This window comes from Ruditapes philippinarum, unplaced genomic scaffold (assembly GCF_026571515.1).
Source record: "Ruditapes philippinarum isolate M1 unplaced genomic scaffold, ASM2657151v2 ctg1569_1_1_1_1, whole genome shotgun sequence".
Lineage (NCBI taxonomy): Eukaryota > Metazoa > Mollusca > Bivalvia > Venerida > Veneridae > Ruditapes > Ruditapes philippinarum.
In genome coordinates this window covers 36,287-60,602 of record NW_026853238.1, presented here as the reverse complement: position 1 = coordinate 60,602, position 24,316 = coordinate 36,287, and the positions used below count along the sequence as shown (strand labels likewise).

General features: G+C 32.6%; 1 protein-coding gene across 2 annotated transcripts; it reads right to left on the bottom strand.

Annotated features, from left to right (window-relative positions):
* On the bottom strand, positions 1-23,558 carry LOC132736204 (IgGFc-binding protein-like). Of its 2 annotated transcripts, none has more exons than XM_060723301.1 (4): positions 23,180-23,558; positions 6,415-6,952; positions 3,349-3,534; positions 1-2,892 (listed from the first exon to the last, which is right to left on the bottom strand). In XM_060723301.1, the coding sequence occupies exons 2-4, from the start codon at positions 6,575-6,577 to the stop codon at positions 1,691-1,693; spliced, it is 1,551 nt and encodes a 516-aa protein (XP_060579284.1). In that variant the 5' UTR covers positions 6,578-6,952; positions 23,180-23,558; the 3' UTR covers positions 1-1,690. The 2 variants fall into 2 exon arrangements, with proteins under 2 accessions (XP_060579284.1, XP_060579285.1); XM_060723302.1 differs by having other exon boundaries at positions 4-2,892; positions 3,349-3,519; positions 23,180-23,556.
* Positions 23,559-24,316: the final 758 nt, after the last annotated feature.

The window sequence follows — 24,316 nt, the reverse complement described above, 5'->3', positions numbered from 1 at the left end:
TCGCCAAGAAAATTTTGGACATGTGAAAGGCTGAAAATGACCTCAAGTTGATCCTAAAGCAACGTGTAACCAACGCTGAAAAGCCTTTTTATCTATCTCAATGCATTAAGAAGTTGCAGCACTTTGAAAAACATTGCAAAATAATGATTCATCAATATTGAAGCTTTTTTCATAGTTTTACAGCAGTTTAAACTTGTAACAGGAGGCTTTTCAATGAAAAAGGCCATTTTTCACAATATGTTATGTGGTAAAAGGTTAAAATGTGTTCATTCAACGCTTTGTTTTTCTGACCAACAACAAGTCTATAAAATCAGATTCTTGTTGTTGTTTACTCTGTACAATTAGGTTATAAATGGTTTTATTTGATACATCATCATACCGCTAAACACATATAGCGCATTGGTCATGTTGATTTTTTATCATAACATTAAAGTTTTGTTAAACAATCGGAAGTACTTTGTGTTCAGTTCCTATAGTATTTATGATACATGTACATTAATTATTGATCTTGAATTTTGCGAAAGGTAATTATCGAGACCATTACTACTGCCTTAAATAATGGTAAAATTATAAAAAAGAAAAGAAAAAGAAGATATCAACAGAATCTGCGCATAGCGCACGTAAGCATTTCTTTAGGGAGATCATTTTTAGACATGTCATACATATATTCAAATGTAAGCAATAAATGTTTTGTCCGAAATTCTCCAAACGTTTAAGTGACTGTTATTGTTTGCCATGATAAATTATGCCATGCATGTAACACCATCATGAGTTTATTGCCTAATGAAATGAACAAGAGCTGTCGGAGGACAGCAATGCTCGACTATTCGATAGAGTTGTGACAAGGATGTTTCATTGAGTATAAAAAGGGGCATAAATATGTGAATAAGTAAATCAGAATTATTGGACCTGTGCCATTCTTATTAAAAAAATCACAGTGAAAATGTATGTTAAGTTTCATTCTATTCCCTTCAGTAGTTAGGGAGATACCAGTTTACAAGCAAAAAGTAAACTATGTATTTCATTGAATATAAAAAGGGGCATACATTTGGAAATAAGCAAATCAGAGCTCTCCGATGACAGCATTCTCGACAATTAGGACAGTTATCAAAGTAAAGGACAGGGATTGAATACAGGTCTACCTTTTGATAGACGAGCACTCTACCCCTGCTGGTTTAGTGGAAATACATTTTATATTTATCAGAATATTATTATGAACATGACTTATGAAAAGAATTTGAAGTACTGTAAGTGAAAATTGAAATATTTATTAAAACAATGCCGTTATATATGAAACAACTGGAACTTTTTATTAGTATTTATAAATATACAATATGGAAGATGCCTTCATAAGCATGACGTCCAAGTGTTACCAATTTGCAAACACCTTTAGTAAGAAATTCTGAAATTTATTGCGATGAGAAACGTTTTATTTCGCATGAAAAAAAGTTATTTCGAAAGTAAGATGCTAGTTATGAAAGGGACAATTTGAATATGATATGTCTTCTGTGAGTATAAAAATATATATGGACATATTTTGTATCCTCTCACAATCGCATGTATATATGGTTAATATGTTATCTTTTCCTGCATTGCAACAAAACGGTAAAAAAGAAATTCCATCATGATAAGAAAGCGAAAATTTTAAACAATAGCGGTAATCGTGTTATAATGTTCCCTCATCCTTAAATCAAACATTAATTCCAAGATTTGTAGCATATTCTTGTTTATATGTCCGACCGTACAACCATGCTCCAAACGAGACTGCGTTTGCCAGAGAGTGAGTTACTCGATATTTACCCGATACAACATCGGCATATACCACTGTGAACGTGCCGTGTTTTGGAACTGTTGTAACTATAGTCTCTGTTGGTGATATTGGTTTGCCATTCAGCAGCAATCCTGACACTGGATATGTGTCAGATATAATAACTTGCAAAGAACTTTCAAAATCTGTAGGCACGAAAAAATCATACACGTGGCCGAAGAAAGTGATGTCCGGAACAATCATCATCGAGGGATCTCCAAACCCTAATTTGGACCCACCATGGCCATATAAGGTCACCAGAACCGGCAAATCTGTAAGGACAGAAATAGTTGAAGAGCCTGTATACGTTCTGAACGCGGTATTTCTTTCATTTAAAGACAAAATCTCGATTTGGTTTCCAACTTTATCTGTTATAGTTACTGACGTTTGATTGAAAGGTGCAACAATGCTGACTGTGAAATCAGGACGAGGCTTCATAAAGCTTATAATATGGATAGAACCTAGCGCATTTATTGGTGGCATGGCGGCTTCAATGTAGTCACAGTACTTTACAGAAATGTCGGGAATGTTCGCACATGAATGTCCAGACAGCAAAAACAACGGTGCACTGGCGCTTATCATTGTACCTGACATATCAGAGGCCATTTTATAATATGTCTGCATTCTTTTCAAAGCAAACGTTTCTGAAAAGCCTGAAATTGATGTGAAAGTGACTTGAGTATCTGAAGTTCCAACAACAAGAAATTCGTCTAAACCAAAAGCCGTTGATGGATGGCCAGAAATCAGATAAGTACTTCCGAGAGAAGACTCCGGTAATATGAAACTGCCGTCAGAAGAAGCTCCTGCTTCTCCAAAATTTCCGCTAAAAATGACGACCGGAGTATTTGTTGTTACAAGAACGGCCTTTGATGAAATATTTCCAGAAGAAGAAGAAAAAAGCCTGTTTGTATACTGTTTTTTAAGTACTCCGCCAACAGTTGAAACTTCTTCATCAATGGAAAGATCCGGAATGGAAATTCTGACGATGGCCTCACCTTGTGCACAGATGACATAGAATGTAGGAGAACTATTCGATTCAAAATTTTTCATATAACCAAATATGAATCTAGTTCCATAATATCCCACTGAAATGAAAATGCATTTTCTGCATGATAAGCATTTACAAACAATACATTTAAATGAATTGTGTGAATTTTACACGAACATAAACATTATACATTTCGCCCATCATTATAGTTCTGAATTATGTTGAGCTTAAACCTTGTGGTAGTAAAAAACTTAGCCAGCACGACAGTTAAAAGATATATCAAGATGAGATGTGAAGCTGGCACAACATCCTGCAAAATATTCGTACACCATTAAGCGCAACGTTTGAATTATTATGAAAGTTGAGCTGAAAAGAAACTGTTTCGGCTTTCATAGAGATAAAAACACAAACGTAGTTTTCATGAATATCGGATGCATTCGTATGAGTGATTAAAATGTGCGTGAGGGATTCGGTAGATATTTCCTCCTAATGATAAATTTGTATGTGTGAAATAATTTCATTAAATGCGTAGTGAAGTATATAAATCATATACATGCACACCGGCGTCGTTTGTTACAAGTTCTTGTTTCGTCCGGACTTCTGTCACAATATCTTCCTAATAAAGATGGTCTTGGGTTAGAACATGTTCTATGCCGACTTTGAATTCCACCTCCACAACTGGCACTACATGGACCCCAGTTTTCCCAACTTGACCAGTCACCATCTAACAGGGAAGACACTATATTATATCTTAAAGAAATTGTTATATCATATAGACTTTTAAGTGTATCTGAGAGGTGTTCAAATATGAATGCAACTGGGTCAAATTTCCGAAGTGCTAAAAAAACAATGCCAAATAGATTATTTCAATCCTTCTATATATTCACCATCATGTGATATACAATGTTTTAGTCTTTTAATCCAACTTCTTAATTCGTTTTCATTAACATTTCGAGGTATACTGTTCAGACACTGCAAAATAGCCGAACTGAGATTTTATTGCGTCCAGGAAGGTGTTCTTTGACCCTCGGAATCATGAAAAAGTCACTAGGGGAAAGATGTGGCGAATAAGGAGGATGCGGTAGCTCGACAACCTTTTTCTGTTTCAGATATTATCGTACAATGACCGTTTTGTGTGACGAAGCATTGTCATGCAACAACCTGACACAACGAAGACTAGTTGCTTGTCGACGGTTTTTGAAATATTTCTTTAATTTATTAAGAACCTTGCTTTTGTAAAACATGGCATTGACAGATTTACCCTTTGGTTCGGCTATTTACTTGAAGCTTGATTTAAAATGAAAATCAGATACATGAACTTTTTGACGCTTATGGTGCGTATTGATATGCAAGGTATTTGACTTCCTTTGGTTGCCAATATCTTGTTATGTATCTTTCGCTTGGGTTCATAAAAGTGAACCCTCGTCTGCCTCATTGCCAGTAATGATATTTTCGAAATATAGATAGTTTGATTCACGGAAACTGTTTCAACAATTAATTGGAGATTCTTACACGAGCAAGTTTTGGCTCTTTTGTAAAGAGATAGGTTAATCCATCAGGCACTTATTCTTTTCATTTCTAAATCACGTCTGAAAGTTAAATGACCGGCTCCTACAGAGATACCAATTCATTTAGCTATGAACCTAGTTGTATATCTGGCATCAGTAGCAACCAAAACCTTTACGTTTTAACCATTTTTGGCGAAGTTGCAGTTTTCGGACGGTGTGTATGAGGTGCAACTTTTACTGAATGCACACCTGCCCACCTTTAAATTTCTTACACCACCGTGTGACAGATGAAAGAAAGTTCATTGTTCCCATAAACACGACATATTTCATTAAATTTGTATCAGCGATTCTTGATGTAGGACGTATTTGGTCAGTGAAAGGAGACATTTTCCAACCATTTTAGCTTAAATATACATGAGTTAATCGAGCTATTATTGTCAAAGCTTGACTGAACTGATGTACACTTGTTTTTATCAATTAAGAGCTTACACAACCATCTATGCGACACTTATTCATAGTTCGCGCAAAATGTGGTTATATGTTAGATATTATCCTGATTGCATTCATATTTGAACACCTCTCGTATTATAAACAAATTTGTAACGAACCTTGTGTCATTTGGGGGCATTGAACGTAAAAGGAGTTTGTCGGAAGTATTTTTTTTCTAAATATAATCACATGACATTATACCAAAAATAACTATAATGAAAAAGAAAAGAAAACAGTAATAATTTCATTTTACAAATTATCTTTTAAAACTTTCTTGTTGTTAATTCTGCACAAGTATGTATACAAGGCAGAACATATACATAAACGGATACAATCACTTGAGCATGTGCCGTTGTTTCCGTTTTTTTAAAGAGATACTCTGGACATCATGTAGATATCTTACTGCATTGACACAAGTTAGTTTCATTATAAAAAGATAAAAGTTTTCTGTCAAATGACATCGCTCAGGCATGTAAAAATCATAGTTTCCTTATACGGACAGCAAATGAAGAAATGTAGATTAACCAAATTAAGTTTATACTCTTGAAAAAACATATTTATTCATACCCGGCCGAATTGAAACATTTCTTATTCAATCTAACTTTCATGAGGTTAAACATGGATAATCTGTGTAATGTATATATTCTTTTTTGTTTGGGGGGGGGGGGGGGGTGCAGGTCTATGTCGTACCAACACCGTAGCGGTCATATGGCGACTTTTTAGTTTTACTGTTTGAGAAAGACTGCGGGTGCCCCTCAATGCATTATTTTAGGCACGCACTACCTGACTTAGACCACTGACTAATAGCTGCTAAACGTAAAAGATTCCAAAATCCCTTGCGGGATTCGAAAATACGTCGGTCAGGAGCAAAATGTTTAAAATCAAGACCTTATATGTGAAAAAATATGCAAATATTGTACACTCTTTTTTACACATATATATTAAGACGAAAGAGGGATAACTTGAATTAGAAAGTAGATTGTATTGCAGGGTTAAACATTAAAACATGAAATATTCACAATCATTTGTTTTTGTAAAAAAAGGGGAACGTCACAAGGTACATCAAATGTGTCATGTTACTTCTGAATATAGAAAGATGCACCGACTTAAACGTTAAATAACACTCGATAAACAATCATCTTATATACAGAACTATAATACTTACACTCGAATATACTATATACCTCTTTTTCTAACTTTTAGTGATTTCAGGTCGCAACATTATAATTACATAAGTATGCTTTTCCACTGTGATATTTAGTCTAATATGTTGTGTATAACTATTATTATATTTAATCTAAAATAAAAACGATTCAATATTACAAACATATCTGCGGATAACTATAGGGAGGGTATTTTAAAACAAGGCTTATGTTACCGTAGATAACATTATATTTATTCCTGTAAAAATGTGTTAAGCAATTGCTATATCACATGAGATTTTGTTACACAACACACAAAAAAAACTGGATATATGTTGCGGGAAAATTTCGAAACATCAAAATACCTCTTTTTTATCTGATTTAATATGTTACCCTAATGATCAAAAGGGCCTAAAATACTTTGGAACGAACAACCCAGTATGTGTTTGATAAATCGGGAAGCTTCGATTCAAAAATTACCTTTTCTATTTGCATCAGACAATTCCTCCTTTAGATCATGTAAAGACTCGGTTATGATGTTAATTTCTTCATTAATTGTTTGGTTAATATTAATCGTAACTTCCTTCATCGCCTCAATAGTCTTGTCACATCTTTTGATAAACGTTTCATTATATTTTTCCATTATGCTTTCTGTTTCTGTCCTGATTTCACTAATAGAATTGTTGACGTTTTCAACTGATTTTTTCAACAGCGTCACAAACTTTTTTCTGGTTCCGCTTTTCTGTTGATAATGTTTTCTTCACAATCGTCCCTAACAAATGTTTGTCGGCATCACTTTTCTTTAAATCTTGAACTTGAAGAGAAAGTATCGAAAGTTTTGTTTCAATCTGGTCTAAAACTCCAGATCTTTCAGTGGCTTGAGTAACGTTTGTACTAATCACATCGTTTATTTTCAAGAGGGATGCAATACTTGTTACTTTATCTTCTAACGAATAAATTCTAACTAAATCTTGATTGTATCTATCTTGATCACCAGGTGTTGATTGCCCGTCAGGTTCTGTAAAATGAAATAGCATATGTTTTATCTGTATAAAGAGTGACTAGCTTCGATAACATATCTTTCGTATTCGTGGCATGCCATTGTTTTAGCAATCCCTCTAAATGATATTTTTGATATATATATATATATATGAGCTCAAAGATGTTTTAAAAAGTGCACCGTGAAAATCTATTTATAGCAACATTTGAACAAACTTTGTAAATTTTTATCATGATATATTTCTGCCAAATTGTGTAAACTGTCCTCATTGTTTCAGTAGAGCTGTCATTTGATGGAATTATTAACAGCCAACTTTCATAAATGCTCAGGAAGGATAACAATAAGTTATTTACCCATGCTTCAAACTTGGAAATGCTATTATTTTATTTCTCGAACACTTTAATTTTGCTGTCCTGTTACAGTTTTTGGCTATAACGGTCAACTATCCTTTGCTTTATTGTAGTTTGATTATAAGTAATTTTATAGTAATTTAGTATTTCGTATAAGAGACAAAGAAACGTTTTTGTAAAGCTTCAAAAATGTTTAACTTCGGTTTTGCAATCCAATGGTATTTCTGTCACTTCACAATGTTTTAGCATACATTAACTCTGTTAGTTAATCATTTTCAAACAGATCTAGTTTTTCTGTATTAAAATACTCGTATTCATTTCTGTTTAAGGAATTATACTTAAAATTCTTCTTAGATCATTCTTAAATGTAATTTTTTCCTATCCGAGTCCAAAAAAATTGAATTAGAAATATTTAATCAGAAAATAAAACAAGCACGTGTTTGTTAAACACAAATGCCCCGACTCAGATACTTACAGATGGTAACAGACGGAAATTTGCTGAAAAATAAATTGCAAACATAGTTATAAAATTAAGCAGAGACATGACCTTTTGTTATTGTACTTTTTGTCAATGAGTTAAACATCTTGTCAGCTTACCAATAAAACTTAATCAGACTTTAAAATGCATGACATAAACTTTCAAACAAGTGACCCAAAACTTCACCAAAATTTAAGGACAACCTGGAGTCTGTTCTTTCCAAACACGAAAGAGATTTTTTAAATGAGGTTAGCACAGGTGAACCTGACCTTGTAACTTTCAACTCTTATCCAACCAATGCAAATTTAATAACACAATACTCATTTAATAAAGGCTTTATCAATAAATGTGTAGAAAAATATTTTTGGTAACCGTGACATTGACGTAATGACTCTTACTCCATCCAAAGGAAGAATACCACCCAATTAATCTTTTCACCAAATATAAAAAACATTTGCCAGTAAATGAAGGTTGTATGAGGAAAAGTGTTAACATTATATTAGCACTGATGACCTTGGTCTCGTTGACCCCTAACTCCATCCAGAGGTAGAAGGTTTCGACATTTTTTCATGTCAGATAGAAAAGACATCCGTCAATAAAAAAGGATTGCAAAATTGTTGAAATAAATATCTTTTTTATTATGCACGTGATTTTAAAGATGAAATATGACCTTAAATGGACAGCGGAATAATAATGTTAAAAACATTGCTAATGTAATTGTGTGTACAAAATGGACATTTCTTGTTTTCATATGGACTTTTCTGGATTTGACAATAACCCAGTTTCGAACGTGATCCGGTTGTTTTGAAATATATTTAAATATAGATTGTGGGGTAAGATTTTTTTGTAGCAGGTTACAGTTGAACATTTACCTGATTGCAGCATTTTATCATGCCAGGTGTTCTTGATAAACTAATCTGTCAGTGAACCTTTTACTCAAATGTGTTACAATTGTCTCAAAACAAGAAACAAACTCCAGCAAATAATGTACCAAAATATTTATTGATATATATGACACCTTAAAAAAACTAAACTCAATATTAATTTATAATGGATTAATGTAAGAACTAACATGTAGAACACAATCCATGATAAACTATATAAGCCAAATGTAAATATACATAGGTCTTACATTAATCAGATTCCGCCAAAACACTCTAAACAAAACATAAAGCACAAGAACATGTTGAACCATAGGTTTTGGACAAAGGAGTGTGTACCTATTGTAGTGTCAGAGTTTTGTCACAGACAAAGTTCAATCTTTTGAAGTAGCACGATTGTATGCTTTATATAATACTTCCCTAGGGAAGTAATAATACTTTGGTTACTGTGTTACTAATTTTTGTTTTATTAATTTCTAGGTCAATTTTAAATACGGTAAACACCAGCGAAATATGAAAAAAAAAACTTGTTACCACTCTAATGGTCACATTTTTTACTCAATTGTTATCAAACTTGGTCAGAATGGTTCTCTACTTAATTTCATGCAGTAGTTTGAGTATGGATTGTCTTCAATGAAAAACAAGGTCACATGAGCTAAATATAGAAAGATATTACTCTTTACAAGCTTCTGTTGTTATCCAAATATTCAGGAAATTGGTCTGCAAGTTAATTTTGACAATTTCTAAGTGAAGTTCGAATATGGGTCACCTTAATGTCAAAAACTAGATTATACTGCCCAAATATGGAGAAAAAAATTGTTTATACTCTATAAGTAAAATTTGTTATTCAATTGCCATCAAACTTGGTCAGGATGCTTGTCTAAGTAATTGCTTGGATAAGTTTGATGGTTGAGGTGAGCGATCTAGAGTCATCTTGGCCCTTTTGTTTAAACATAACATGGTAATTTCAAAACTTCAACAAAAATTATGTTAAGAGAAAACTGTTCATTTTTTAAATTTAAGTGTAAGAATGTTTTTTCATTTATTTAGTCATTATCTATTTTAATGAATTTGATTGGATAAAAATCTGAGAATATTTAATTTAGAACAGTCACCACTTCCTTGCAAAATATTTTGCAATAGGATAATAGAATAAAACACATTATTTTTCACACTTATATCATCATTTTCATTATAAGAGTAAAGGGTCAATATGTTAAGAGAAAAGGATCTAGATAAAGTGTAAGAGAGATATATCATGAATGAAAACTTTGATGTACATTAGTTGCATAGTTTGCCTAATAGGGCCCGTAAGTCTCGTTTACTTTCACTTTCGATTTACCTCTTCCGGGTACATCGGCAGACTTATTTACCGTTACGCATATAGGTAACCCGAAGAACTCGAGAGATATAGAAGTTAAATTTGTTTCGGTCCTCTTCAGATTTGAAGGAATGGAAAGCACGTTTCGGATGTTTTGTCAAGGTAGTGAATTCTAGTTGTTTAGCTTGTAGTATTGTTTTAAAACTACTGATGTGAGAAATTTATTCAAACCATTTTAACTTATTGAAATAAACAATAGAGAAACACTTTAATTCTAGTGTATATTAAAGTTATACAAAATTCGGACATTGCACAGTAATTCGGATATTTTTTCCCTTCCTTTTTCTCAAGATTTCAATTACTTACATTAGTATAATAACACCCAGGTCCCAAGAAAGTGTTTTGATAATTAAATAATTAGATGGATAGATAATAGATTTATGCAAAGTTTAATAGTATTGTTCCATTTCTAACTATGGAGAATATAGTATCAAGGCACTTACACTTATTTTTTTATTCTTTTCCTTTTTCAATTATATATACATGTTAATATGGTACCTAGCAAATTATGATTGAATTAAAAAATATAATATTTGAATAAACCATTTCAGATGTGTAGACAGGGAGGTATATGACAAGTATAGAATATACAGTTGTTCACTATGGACCATTAACCAACTGTTTGCACTGCCTATGATCCTGAAATATCTATACATCAAAGGTAAATACATGTAAAATAATTGATTAATTCTTAGTTGAGATCGGAAAGATAAACAATTATCAAAATATTTTAATAATTTTTGGAATACACTGCATGATAATTGATAAGTAAATAAAACATTAAAAACAGTCATGTTTCACATTCAAGAAGATCAATATATTTGACTGTTATAAATTATGTGTTGTTGTTTATCTTTCATGTTTATTTACTTCAAATATGAAATTTTCTGTCAATCATGGCCAGCTTATTAAGACTAATGTATATATCATTTCTAGTGTTTTACTCAGTGAAATATATTCAGGTCTTACACTTGTAACAACATATTTATTGATTTTTCATTCTGCAGATAAAAAGGAAAAAGATGAAGGAGAATTTGTCCATGAAGACCTTTATTGCAACAACCACCTTCCAGTTCCTTAATTTGAGAATGATATCAGAGAGCACACAGTTACAGTGAAATATTAGTTTAATATAAGCCACTGAGAATAGTCAAATGTACTTTCCTGAAGAAGATGAATGACATCCAGCACAAAAATCTTAATGTAAAAGAGTATGATTTTATGGTGTTTGACACTATGATTCCATAATCTTGTTACAATAATGTCACAATGATAGAAACAGAGTAAAATATCCACATTTCATTGCTGTTTTAAGTATTAAAACTAGATACTCTATATATACCAAAGTAGAAAACACACCAGAGATAAGGATTTTCATGAAATCACAGTATAGTCATATGTCATTATGGACATGAAATGACTATAAGGTAAAGATGAAAAAGAAATAGCAAAAATATTATATATCATCTACTACTAATATTGTGAGGAAATCATAAATAAGCTCACAAATTTGCATTCAAAGCTTTGATATCAAGCTGACCATTTTTCAATTAGAATATGATTTATAACTCTATGATAATTTGTTCATGTTAATTTTCAAAGTCTTTACATTTGTAAAAGGAAATATTCTTGTATCAGTAGACATTCACAGTGTAAAGTTACATTATAATAATTTCAAGTGCTTTCCTGAAGTTTTTCTTCCACTGGAATATCAGTGTGATATATATGCTAAGCAGTGCACTATAAATTGTGTAAAAATAAAAGTTTATCAAACTTATGAACATTTTTTTGTTTCTACTATTTGGCATATATTTATAGCAGTGCTTGATCATAAGGGCTCATCTGCAAAATAAGTGTCACTGTGTACTTTAATTCTCTAACAGCAATGGCTAGATTGCTTGAATATGCAAGCATTGACTATATTAAATACTATGCATGTCATTTGAATTTTGTCTGTTCTGAAATCGAAACAGACACTATCTAAATAATATTGATGAAAAGTTCTTGACAGCTCTTCAATGACTACATTTACACATATGTACATGGACAAAAGTTAAAAGCATTGTGTGGTTTCTTTATGAAACATTGAACATTTTGAAACAGTCCCAATGGGTATATTAATGTATCAGTGATGTAATTGTTTTGTATCAAGTGCAAACCCTAAGTTTTGCATGTTTTGTATAGATAATTCACTTTTGGTCAAATGTCAACAGGTTCAATACATTATAAAACAGGTAATTTAAAACCCAAAGAAGTATATGGTATGAAATAACAGCCCCTCTGATTCAAAAATCTTTCAAGGAATGCAGAATTGCAAGTCTTCTCCAATTTTGTGATTAAGAGACAGATTTGGGCTTTCAATCGCTAGCAAGCTAGTGTTTTGCTACAGAAAACTCAACACAGATGAATTTCATTAATATCGTTTACTCTGGTATTACTACATGCCATGTACAATGCAAATCATGGCTTTTCTAAGAGCAGTGAAAGGCTATTACTGGAAGGAAATTTACACATCTTGCCTCAGAAACAAGTTTTTCTTTGAGATGATTTTTATGATATTTAAATGATGGTTATAGATTACATTACTTTTACAATTGCAGTGATCATGGTGATAGTATAAAATGAAACTCGATCAAGATAGAAACATTTTAATGCAGATCATTTATCTTTTTACCATTCTTGTCACCTTACAAGTCTATTTAAAACAATTTTATCTTAACTGTTTTGAAACCACATGATGCCTGGTTGAAACTGTTTTGGACAGCCATATGCAGAAGATAAATTATCTTTGAATAATTAAGTTAATACAAAGTTACAAATGACAGGTTATTTATTTCTAACAAAGACAGGCTATTTATTTCTAACAAAGACAGATATTGAATTTGTTTAACATTTTTACACTGACATATATCTTTGAAGTGTCTTCAACCTTAGCTTTTATTAGAATAAAAACATTCAGTCAGACAGTTTACACAAGACATGGAGCTTTAAGAAGCTTTAATTCAGTCAAAATCTGCAATGGACTGCCATGTCTCTACCACTGTGTACTTCAAGACTGTGTATGGACATTTCCTTTCAACTATGTCTGTTGGTATCACTATTTGGTTTCTAATCTGATGGTGAACACTCCAAAATAAATCAAGAACCACTGACAAGTACTCAGGATCCAACCATGAAATCACATACCTGCATATAAAGAAAATTTATCATGAGTTGAAAGCAATAATAATTGGTCAGCTATAAATTTTAATCATTTTCATATTGTTTTGAATAGAAAATAATGTTGAAAAGGAAGAAACACTTCTTGGTGTCCTAGTTTTTGTAGATTTGCTTTGACAACTGATATTAAAAAAAATGTGATAGTGACTAAGTGATTTTAACCATTTACTGAACATGATTTAACTAAAATATATGACCCACTTACTCGAGAAAAATACTTTAAACAGTATTTAACATGAATTAACTACATATGCCATACTGTTTGTTTATTTAGCTACACTGTAATTATTTACAAAAACGAGAACATTATGTTATACAAGAATATTTATTTTTCATTAATGTAGTTAAAGTAGCTTTAAGAATATATTTCTTACCAAAACAATTTTACAGCAGAGCATGCATGTGTATTTACATCGGATACCAGTTGACGTCTTTCATTTCACCACTTTCCTCAGTCTAAATATCTACACAAGCAAAATATTTCATTAAATTACAAATTATGAAAATTTAAATTGGTAATATACAGCTTGACTGTTTGTGCTATATAAAGATAATAATAAATAATATTTTCAGTTAGAAGAAAATATATTCAACTAAAACACACTGATAATCATATTGAAATGTTTTATCCGAAACATGCGCTGTCCGAAATTTCTAAACATTATATACTTCTGAGAGATAATCGATAGCGCTATATGAAATTGATAAAATCAAATTCACCAGTCTGAAGTCAGATGCGAATGATGATGTATCAAATAAAAAATTTATTAGATTTACATGGACATGAAAATATTAGAACATTTATTGCGATAAACTGAATTCGAAATGACACACCCACCTGAAGATTATACGAAGTTGTCTTTCATTGATACTTGTTCACAAGATGAAACTATTTGCATTTCGTTACAAAACAAAAAACTCTGCCAATTTCCACATATCCTTTGCTTTTCCGTGTAAGTTTTACTTTCCCACCGGCATACAAGTATGATCCAATATAGAGAAGCAATGTTGTTGATATTTGTTTGTACCCGGAAGTGAAAAATATCGTGAAATCTCGCAAGTCACTCGACGAGACTTACATACCCTACCTGGTTCTATTAATCCAGAACATATGGGACTTTGTTCCCATCTGTATGATTGTTGACATGTGGTGGAAGTGGGATCCAACTAGTCCCATGATCCTTGGATGCTACAACCCAACAACAGATATTCTCCCTTGGGTAAGATTTCCATTTACTTAATTTGAACGTTTATTTTATTGATAAAGATTACAGAACTATTCTTAAAGGATAAAACGTTTTTGTATTTAATTGGAAGGATTTTTTAATGGTTTAGAACTGTTTAATGTTTAGGGGAGTAGATGTGTAAACAGCTGGATAGCTCAGTCGGTAGAGCCGCGGAATGGTGTTCTGAGGGTCCCGGATTCGTGCTCCGATCAAATTGCACACTTTTTTTACCTTTTCTATTTTGCGCCCATTACGTGGCTGTGAACCCTGAGCAATTCGAGAACAAATTTTGATATAGCGAGGATATATTATGTCATGGTTAAGAACTGTTCACTTTTAGGGGAGTAGATGTGTAATCGTCTGAAATGTTCAGTCGGTAGACCTGTGGTATGGTATTCTGAGGGTCAAGGGTAAATTTTGATATGGCAGGGGATTGAAGTAATTAATATGGTTTAGATCTGTAACTATCTAGGGGAGGAGATGTGTAAGCGGCATGATAATAAACCCCTTTGGTAGATCTGCGGTACAGTAATCTGAGGGATTAGTACTTGGCTTTAAAAAGATGATTCTAGGAAAGAAAATACAATTAAAAATTGATTGATTATACTTGTTTTACTGATTTCTATATAACATAAATGACTTAGGAAACATGTACAATTGCCGAAAACAACAACATCCAAAAAAAACAACACACACTCACAGCCCCCCCCCCCAAAAAAAAAAAAAAAAAAAAAAAAAAAAAAAAAACAGACAGAATACGGACACTAAAAAAATGAGAAAATGAGACAGTAAGAATTGAAAAGAGAAAATTAATCTTGACTTGTTTTGCAAAAAATGAATGAAAATTGCATTCATATTTATTGCGATTAAAAGCGTTTGGTTATTTTGAAATTCCGAACAGTCAGAAAAATATTTTATTATTATTTTCTAAAGACAACACTTTGTTGCAAACTTAAAGTGACATTTATTGAAAGAAACGGCCTTAATTCGTTCAAAGATTAATTCTTTCATTTCGATAATTCGGACATGTAAAAATGGTTAACATCTACCTCATATATTCAAGAACAACTTGCATTATGTGACGAATGATTGTAGAATAAGTGGAAAATTTAAGTTGTTGCATGCATTTCTTAGTCTACAGTGTAAAACAGAGACTTTTTCACCTGTTAAGAACCATTTGGAGTGTATGTAGATAGATAAGTTGGTTTTTTGTAAATAGTGATTAAAAAATGACAAAGTTGCTTGTTTCTGGCTGCCTCATGCTGTATTTTATCTATAATTTGTACACCCATTCCATACTACTGACATGCGAGTAGTTCGCGTACAAAAATCGTAATTACTTAAAATTAATTCTTATTACACATCGATATTCCGTTCGGCACACAAATTGTGGAAATTCCATTATATTCTAAACATAGAATAACCTCAGTTACGAGGCCTCATATCGGATACCGAAATTATCCATTATTTTATATAAAGAGAAGTAGTTCCCGTACATAAAATAAAACCCATCATGATAAATTATACAATGTTGTTATATCAGACCTAGTATTCATTTATAATTGCTGAGAGACCATACGCCAAAGGTAATTCAGGATATAAAGCGAAGACTTAAATCTGGTATCTACTACCTGGTACCTGTACCGAAACGCAATCACGTGCAATGACATGCGTGTATGCATGATATTTTACTCATTAAAACCATAAAATTATTTAATATAATAATATATGTCAAAAGTATTATAATTAAACAGGTTATCATCGCATTGCCTACTTATCTTTTTGTATTTGTATTGTCGCCGTATAAGGCAGACTTGTTTTTCTGTGCTCCTGGATTTTTGTTATTTTATGGCGGATTGAAAGTGCTGAAAAGTGCAATTTTGTGACACATTGTAAATGAATGTTTTGTTGATTTTTATGTGTATTTAACTAGCAACAATAACACTTTTTAAATTGTTTATGATGGGTGAAAGTTACAGATATTTACAAAATATACATATTTCGCACATGATTGAAATCAATAACCAGCCAACCATAAATCAAAAGTACAGGTATTGTCGTGACCAGCTATTGAAAATAGGATTAACGGTTTCGAGTAATAGGCAACTTAATAAAATTAGACCATTGTGTACACGGTGTTATACATAAGCTGAACATCTCTCAACCCAAAACACACAAAAGGAGCAAACGTGGTGGTAAAGCTAAAATCCTGACTAAGCCTTCTTGTGCAAACCTACACAATTTGAAATACCCCTCAATAAAAAACACGCGTGTTCAGATTGGTGAAAAAGTGTCATGTTTTACACTTAAGTGTAGATCTGTTGTTAACAAGGATAATTTTGTTGGCCAGTATTTGAGGGAACAAAGAAATGACTTTGCTTTGTTGACTGAAACATGGTATTCTGACGAAAAACAACATCAGTATGAAACGTCTGATCTCAATCAACACGGTTACAAAATCAGTGTTGCAAACCGTAAGAACAAAATTGGTGGCGGTGTTGCTTTGACTTGTAAAACCGAAATTAAAATGAGAAAGATGGAACATGGGACCAAACAAAGTTTTGAGTTTGGCATATGGAAACTCATTTTCAAAAGTATAACAGTACACGTAGTTGGTTTATACAGACCTCCATTCCTAGCCACATGTGAGCAATTTGTGACTGACTTTTCAAATTTCATAGAAGATATCTTACCTACATACTCTATCTTGTTGATAATGGGAGACTTCAACCTTCACCTTGACAATGGTAGTGGTGCATCTACAACTTTCAAAATTGCCTTCATGCTATGGGTTTAGAGCAACATGTCAACTTTAGTACATACACTGCTGGAAACTGTTTAGACTTGGTTATCACTGAATCGATTAATGGTGTATGTGTACTTAAATGTGAACAAGGACCTTTTCTCTCCGATCACTGTGCTGTCCACGTAGTCATTAATGTGAAGAAAGAAAACATTACCTGTAAAACTGTACAATTTAGAAACTGGAAAAGCATATCCCATTCTGAATTCTCTGATGATTTGACGAAGATTTCAGTTGATAGTGAAGATGTCAATACTTTTGTAAACTTGTTTGAATCAGAAATCCAATCTGTTATCGACAAACATGCTCCAACAAAGGAACAAACTAGGATATGCAGAACTCAAAAACCTTGGTTCAATGAGTCAATATTAGAATCTAAGCGTATTGTCCGGAAAAAAGAGAGAATTTGGAGAAAGTACAAAGAGCCAGAACAGTTCAAGAAATTTAAAGAAGCACGGAATAGATACTGTAAAGAAATTGATTTTGAGAAAAAACTAGTAATAAGTGAGAAAATTCTAAATGCCAAAGGTGATTCAAAAAAACTCTATGGTATAATTTCGGAATTAACTGGTACTAAAGCTGAAAATCCTATGCCACAGTCTACAAATGACGGTGAGCTAGCTGAGAAGTTTGCATACTTTTTTATGGACAAAATAGCTAAAAATCGTAAATCACTTCAGGATTGTCCAAGCTTCATTCCAAATGTCAAACAAATTCAACCTTTAGAAAATTTCGAGGATCTTACAGAAACACAGGTAAAGAGCCTTATTTGTGAACTAAACACCAAATCGTGTGAGCTGGACTTAATACCCACACATATATTCAAGTCACATCTTGATGAACTTCTGCCAACCATTACCGAACTGGTCAATCTATCTCTGTCTAAAGGCGTATTTCCAACACACTGGAAACAGGCGATCGTTAGACCCCTTCTTAAGAAGTCTGGTTTAGAATTACAATTGTCAAACTACAGGCCTGTCAGTAACTTATCGTTTCTTTCAAAATTGATAGAAAAGGCTGCGCTCTTCAGACTAAATAACCATGTCGATACCCATAATTTGTTACCCAAAAACCAATCAGCTTACAGGCGACATCATTCATGTGAGACTGCTTTACTCAGACGTGTCAATGATCTTCTAGACGGTATGGAGAAGCAAGAGGTGACAGCTCTAATTGCAATAGATCTAAGTGCAGCTTTCGACACCGTTGATCACAACATTCTACTCGACGTGTTACACAGTCAGTACGGTGTCAATGGTACCGTGTTAGCATGAGTGGACTCGTACCTGCGACCTCGTAGTTGTCGCGTCAGCGTTAATTCTACTGAATCGACTCCACGATTGCTGGAATGCAGTGTACCTCAGGGGAGCTGTCTTGGTCCGTGGCTCTATCTCACATATGCGGGAACCCTATTTGATGTGATACCACCAACCATATCTGTGTACGGCTTTGCTGATGACCACATTGCTAGTCAACGCTTTCGACCAACTTCAGTGACCAATGAACTTAACGCTATAAAGCAACTTGAAGACAGTGCTGTAATCATCAATGACTGGATGAATGCCAATAAACTCAAAATGAACACCACTAAGACAGAATTCATTATGTTTGGTAGTAAAGCCCAACTTGGTAAATGCTTAAATAAAGAAATTGATATCGCCGGTGATAAAATTCAAAATGTCAGTGTCATAAGATACTTAGGTGCCTACTTAGACGAGGGCCTAAGATTCTCAACACATGTTAAGACCAAGTGTAGAACTGCCATGTTAAATTATTTGAGAATAAAGAGCATTCGCAAATATCTGACTCAGGACGCCACAAAAAGCCTAGTATTGTCGCTTGTAATCTCACATTTGGATTATTGCAACGCAATATTGTTTGGCATTTCAGAAAGTGAGTTACAGAAATTACAGCGTATCCAGAATATGTGCGCTAAACTTGTTTTGCAACGCGGAAAATATGATAGTTCCAAAGACTCTTTGTTTGAACTGCATTGGTTACCAATTAAAGCTAGAATCAATTTAAAATACTATGTACAATGTATAACTGTTTTATGGGCAATGCTCCGGTTTATCTAACAGAACTGTTACACAAGCCTGTCATAAAAAGACCAAATCTCAGATCTGTTGATAATATGGATTATTGTTTTGCTGTCCCCTTTAACAAAAGGAAAACATTTAACGACAGAAGTTTTAGTACCGTTTGTCCAACTCTCTGGAATAAATTGCCTCTGTATATAAGACAGTCTTCGACTTTGGACATGTTCAAGAAAAATGTCAAAACCTACTATTTTAGAGATTTTTACGCATTGTTTTAAGATTGTGATTGGGCTGTAAACTGATCGAGATGTGGAAATGTGTTTAAAAGTTTACTGAAATAACCATTAATTTTTATTTTCTTTTAAATTATTTATTATTATTATTTTTTATAACTATTCTCTTTTTTAAAGTTTTGAATACTTTATATTTTACACGGCTGATATCTTTAACTTATTTTTTTGTAGTTCATTTGTCATGCATATGTGTTTTTTTATCTATATGTACATACTTTTATTATCCTTTTGTACAACGCCATTGAATATGTATATAGAAATAAGCGTTTAATTAAATAAAACAGTTTCAGTTTTTCAATTTCTTATCTGTATACAGGTGGTATAAGTGGGAAACCCTATAACAGGGCTCACATGTAAGTATTTTTTCGCATGCGCGCAAGGACGGAATCCCCCAAAGTTAACAAGGTCGTGTTTTGACAACGTGAAAGTGAAAGTGATTAAAAAATGAAAATTTTTATATGTAGTACCGAACTGACATTTAGATTCTGTCTTGTTTATGCATCTGCTTGATTGATATCAAATTATTGAAAAATGCAAGTAAAAATCAAGCATTTCGACAGAAATTACTGGTACTGCTTCTATACGGGAACGGCTCGCAAGGCAAATTTGACTGGTATGCCATAAAATTATTAACGTTGGGTTGTGAAGCAAAGACACCGCTAAGGTTAAGGATTCCTGTCCCTGTCAGGCTGTACTTTCACCCTTTTACATTTTGTGCCCAACACGGGGCTGTAACTCGATATAGCTCAGAATCTATTTAACATTTCTCTCTGTAAATATAGCCCTGAGATTATCCGAGGGCAATTTTTGTATAGCAGCGATCGAAGTAATTGATATTGTTTAGAACTATTAACTTTTTACAAGAGTAGAAGTTTAAGCTTAAAAGGTAGAGCTGCGGTACAGTCTTCTGATGGTGCCATGTTCAAGTCCCGGTTGGGCTGCACATATTCATCACCCCTTAACAAAATTACTTATTGATAGGACAAGAGACTTTTGATAATTAGATATGTATTCAGATTATACTTAAATAGTTCACTTCTTATATGCATTATACATTTTATAATGATATTGCGTAAAATTATACAAAATTGATTTGCTCGTGTAAGATATACTGTTTGAGAGACAGTGAGAACATATGTCCCCGTATATTTAGAACATAACTGTTGAATTATAGAAATTGTTTGCATAATTATGTGGATCTAGGATTTCACAACAGGAGGGGTTTGTTAAATTGCAAAAAGGGGTAATGATGTACAATTGTCAGTATGTATTTGGTATTTAAACAGTTTTCCAAGGAAATCACGGTTTAAAATCTTCACTAAAAAGACATTTAGTCCTTAATGTAATATCATATTTATGTATCATCTGGATCTGCTGACAGGTTTTTCTTGATTTTTAAGCCTTTTTTCAACTGCCTTAGGTTATCTTATTTTAAATCTATCAGTACAATAACTTAACTGGTATTCTACTCAAAATGATCTTAATGCTGTTCATAAGAATAGTTTTTCAATTTCAAATTAGTTTTGAAATTCTTATTTTTTTTATCTCGCAGAATTGTTTCATTAAATGTATGGTGACTGATTTCTTCAGTTTCCTTATTTCCTTTGTCCCAATTGAGGGGCGACATGAAAAAAGAGGATCATAAAACAAAAACACAGTGCAAAAAATTAATGAAAGTATTCCCTCACTGAACATTGACGGTTATAAAATCAACCACAACAAATCGAAAAAACGAAATGGCAGAATTAAGACACCATAGTTTTGTTAGTTATACGTCATCTTAAAGCTATTAAGTTAAAAATATTTTTTTTTTACTTTTTTTATCAGGCAGCAGTATGGTATTTAACAACTAAATAAAAATTATGTTGTGCCTGTTTTATCGCAGCTGAGGAGGCAACAATGGGAAAGAGCGATTAAATGACAAATATATGTCTTTTCGTTTTGTTTTTCTCTTTATTTTCATTTCTTTTATTTTTTGTTGTTATTTTGTGTTTTTTTGCATACACCCCCTTCAACTGCGACAGCAAAAAAACATAAAAAAATGTGTCTCATTCTGTCACTCTTTCGACGCCAATAGAAAACTGTTATGCAAAGTAAATTATTCATCAACTGTTGGAAAACCCCCATCCATCCCCCATAAAACACTTTTACTATGTATTCTCTATTTAAACGTATATGTCTTTTTAGTTTAAATGATTAACATGTTGCTTTATGATATAAAAGTTAATATAATTTATTGACGCATGCGTACGTAATCAGTAAAAAAACTGATTATATCACATTCCAACAGGATTTGTCCGCCATCTTTAATAACGATCTACGAGCCGCTTTAAATCGTGTTATTCACATTTATAGCGAATGTTATGTCCAACAAATGACTGAAATGTGAACAGTAAAATATGATTTTAGACCTTTATTATGAATAATGAATGTGTTTAGTTTTGAATGGCAAGTTTGGCATTTGTAGTACACTTTCGGGTAATTTGGCTTAGTTTTCGGACAAACTGGCCATTTTCAACTACATGTTAAGATCAGTTCTAACCTATTTAGGAATAAAACGATAGACAAGAAACAAAGTTTAGCACCCCTTGCAAATTTTAAAGGCACATATTTTCATGAGTTTAACACATTTAGAACCTTGCAAAACGCCCCGCAAAATGCCCCACAAAAGATGCAACATTTGGCGATTATATATTCTGTAGAAATAAATATTGCCAGTATATTTACTTACACCGAAATAATTGTTGTATGTTGAAGATTTATACTAATTTCCAAAGCACTGTATACATATATAAAGCGTGGTGATATTATAATCGTGTGATAATTACGCGACATCGGAACCCTTAATAACAATTAATATAGAAAATTATACAAGGATCATACCTATAAAGTTTCATCAAAATATTCAATGTCAGGAAGAAGATGTGGTTTAACGATTTTTGGTCTTTTCCATTTGAGCATTTTTTTTAGAAAATCATAACGGGATCATTCTTTTAAAGTTTTCACTAAAATTTATCAAAAATTTATAATTAAGGAGTAGATCTCGTTAAAAGATTTTTCTATTTTAAGCCCTGATGGTAACCTTGTTCTGCAAACGGGAACAATTTTAACAATGTTATTCAGAGACTGCCCAATAACCATTTCTGTAGAGTTTCATAAAAAAATTGTGGGTGGTTGTGGATTTATCTACGTTTTTCTTTTTGCTCTTAGCACTGGCGGTTATGTTGTTCAACAGACCGGTACCATATGTCGAGGCCTATCTTAGGATCAGACCAGTATAGTTTCATCAAATCCACCATTCTTCCCAAAAGTTAAGGCCGATATGTAAGTTCAAGTCTTTTTCTATTCTTAGCTCCAGCCGCCAAGTTGTGTGGCAGACTGGAAGAATTTTGAGCAATTGTGTTAGAAACATATCCACAAGTCATTAACATCTACTTAATACTTAAGAAGGAGATCTCGTTACAAGGTTTTTTTCTAATTATATCTTTTCCGGCCATTTTATTCATTAGACCGACGGACTGTATCATGATAGACTATATTTTTATGTTACAATAATGAAGGCAATAATAAATTACCTTGACTTGATGCCTTGTTATCTACTCCTGTCAAATGCCTCTTTGAACTTTCTAATCTCCTCAGCCGTGAATTCATTTTAGAAATCTCGAACTTATTTTGAAAAATCTCTTTCTGCATAAATTCTTGAAGCTCCTTTATAGTTTTACAATCACAGTCAGTGTCACAATTCATTCCATTAACAAAAATTGTAATCATGATACTGACAAGTTTAATTTTATCCATTTCTTGAAAACTTTCGTTCAAGTCTTATTTCACTTGCTGCAAATTATGTACTGCGTAGCTAAGAAAGAAAGCTACACTCCACCTTTATACTAAAGTTTCCAATGTGTTTACTCAAACGAATTTTACCTTCACCTAGTTTTATAATAGCGTGCAAATAGCAGTGGAAGAACGTTTACAATATAACATTATTATTATCCTGAGAAAGTAGGTATTTCCTAGATGCTGTAATATCTCCTGGAAAAGTGCCAAAAAGTTAACGCTAAGATTATAAAAATGAATGAATAAATGTTTAAAAAAAACAACAAAACAACAAGCAATCAAACAAACAAAACACGAGAGGTTAAGTTTTTTGAACGCGGATTTTATTAAAATTAACGCACGCTTACATAGGTAGGCCAAAATTAATAACGCCTAATGTAGGTGATTTAAGGAAATAATAGACATCTGATTTAACATTTTCCCATAGAAAATTTAAATTTTTAGATACATATTAACAAAATGTTGTGTCATTTGAGATCATATTAAATTTCCCTTCACACTCATTTATCTTAACAAATTATAACATGGTGTCTAATATACGTAATAATAGAAGTATACATGCATTTTATTTTTTACAACTGCAGATAAATCTTTTGAAGGGAAATGCCAGGCGGCGTTGTTTCTGGCTGCAAGTTTACACACTACATGTATGTAGTCATAGTTAATTTCCTTGTCCCTTTAGACATTTATATTAACTAGAGCAGACAGTCTTAAATTGTTCGTAGAATATCTGAAGTAGATCTTAACATCTTGAAGTGGACATTGCCTATAAATGTTGCAGACGTTTTAAAACGACGTCCTTTTTCATTATTGTCATGATTATTGAATTTACTACAGTTATATTATTAATACAATCTGATAGAAAAAACACCAAA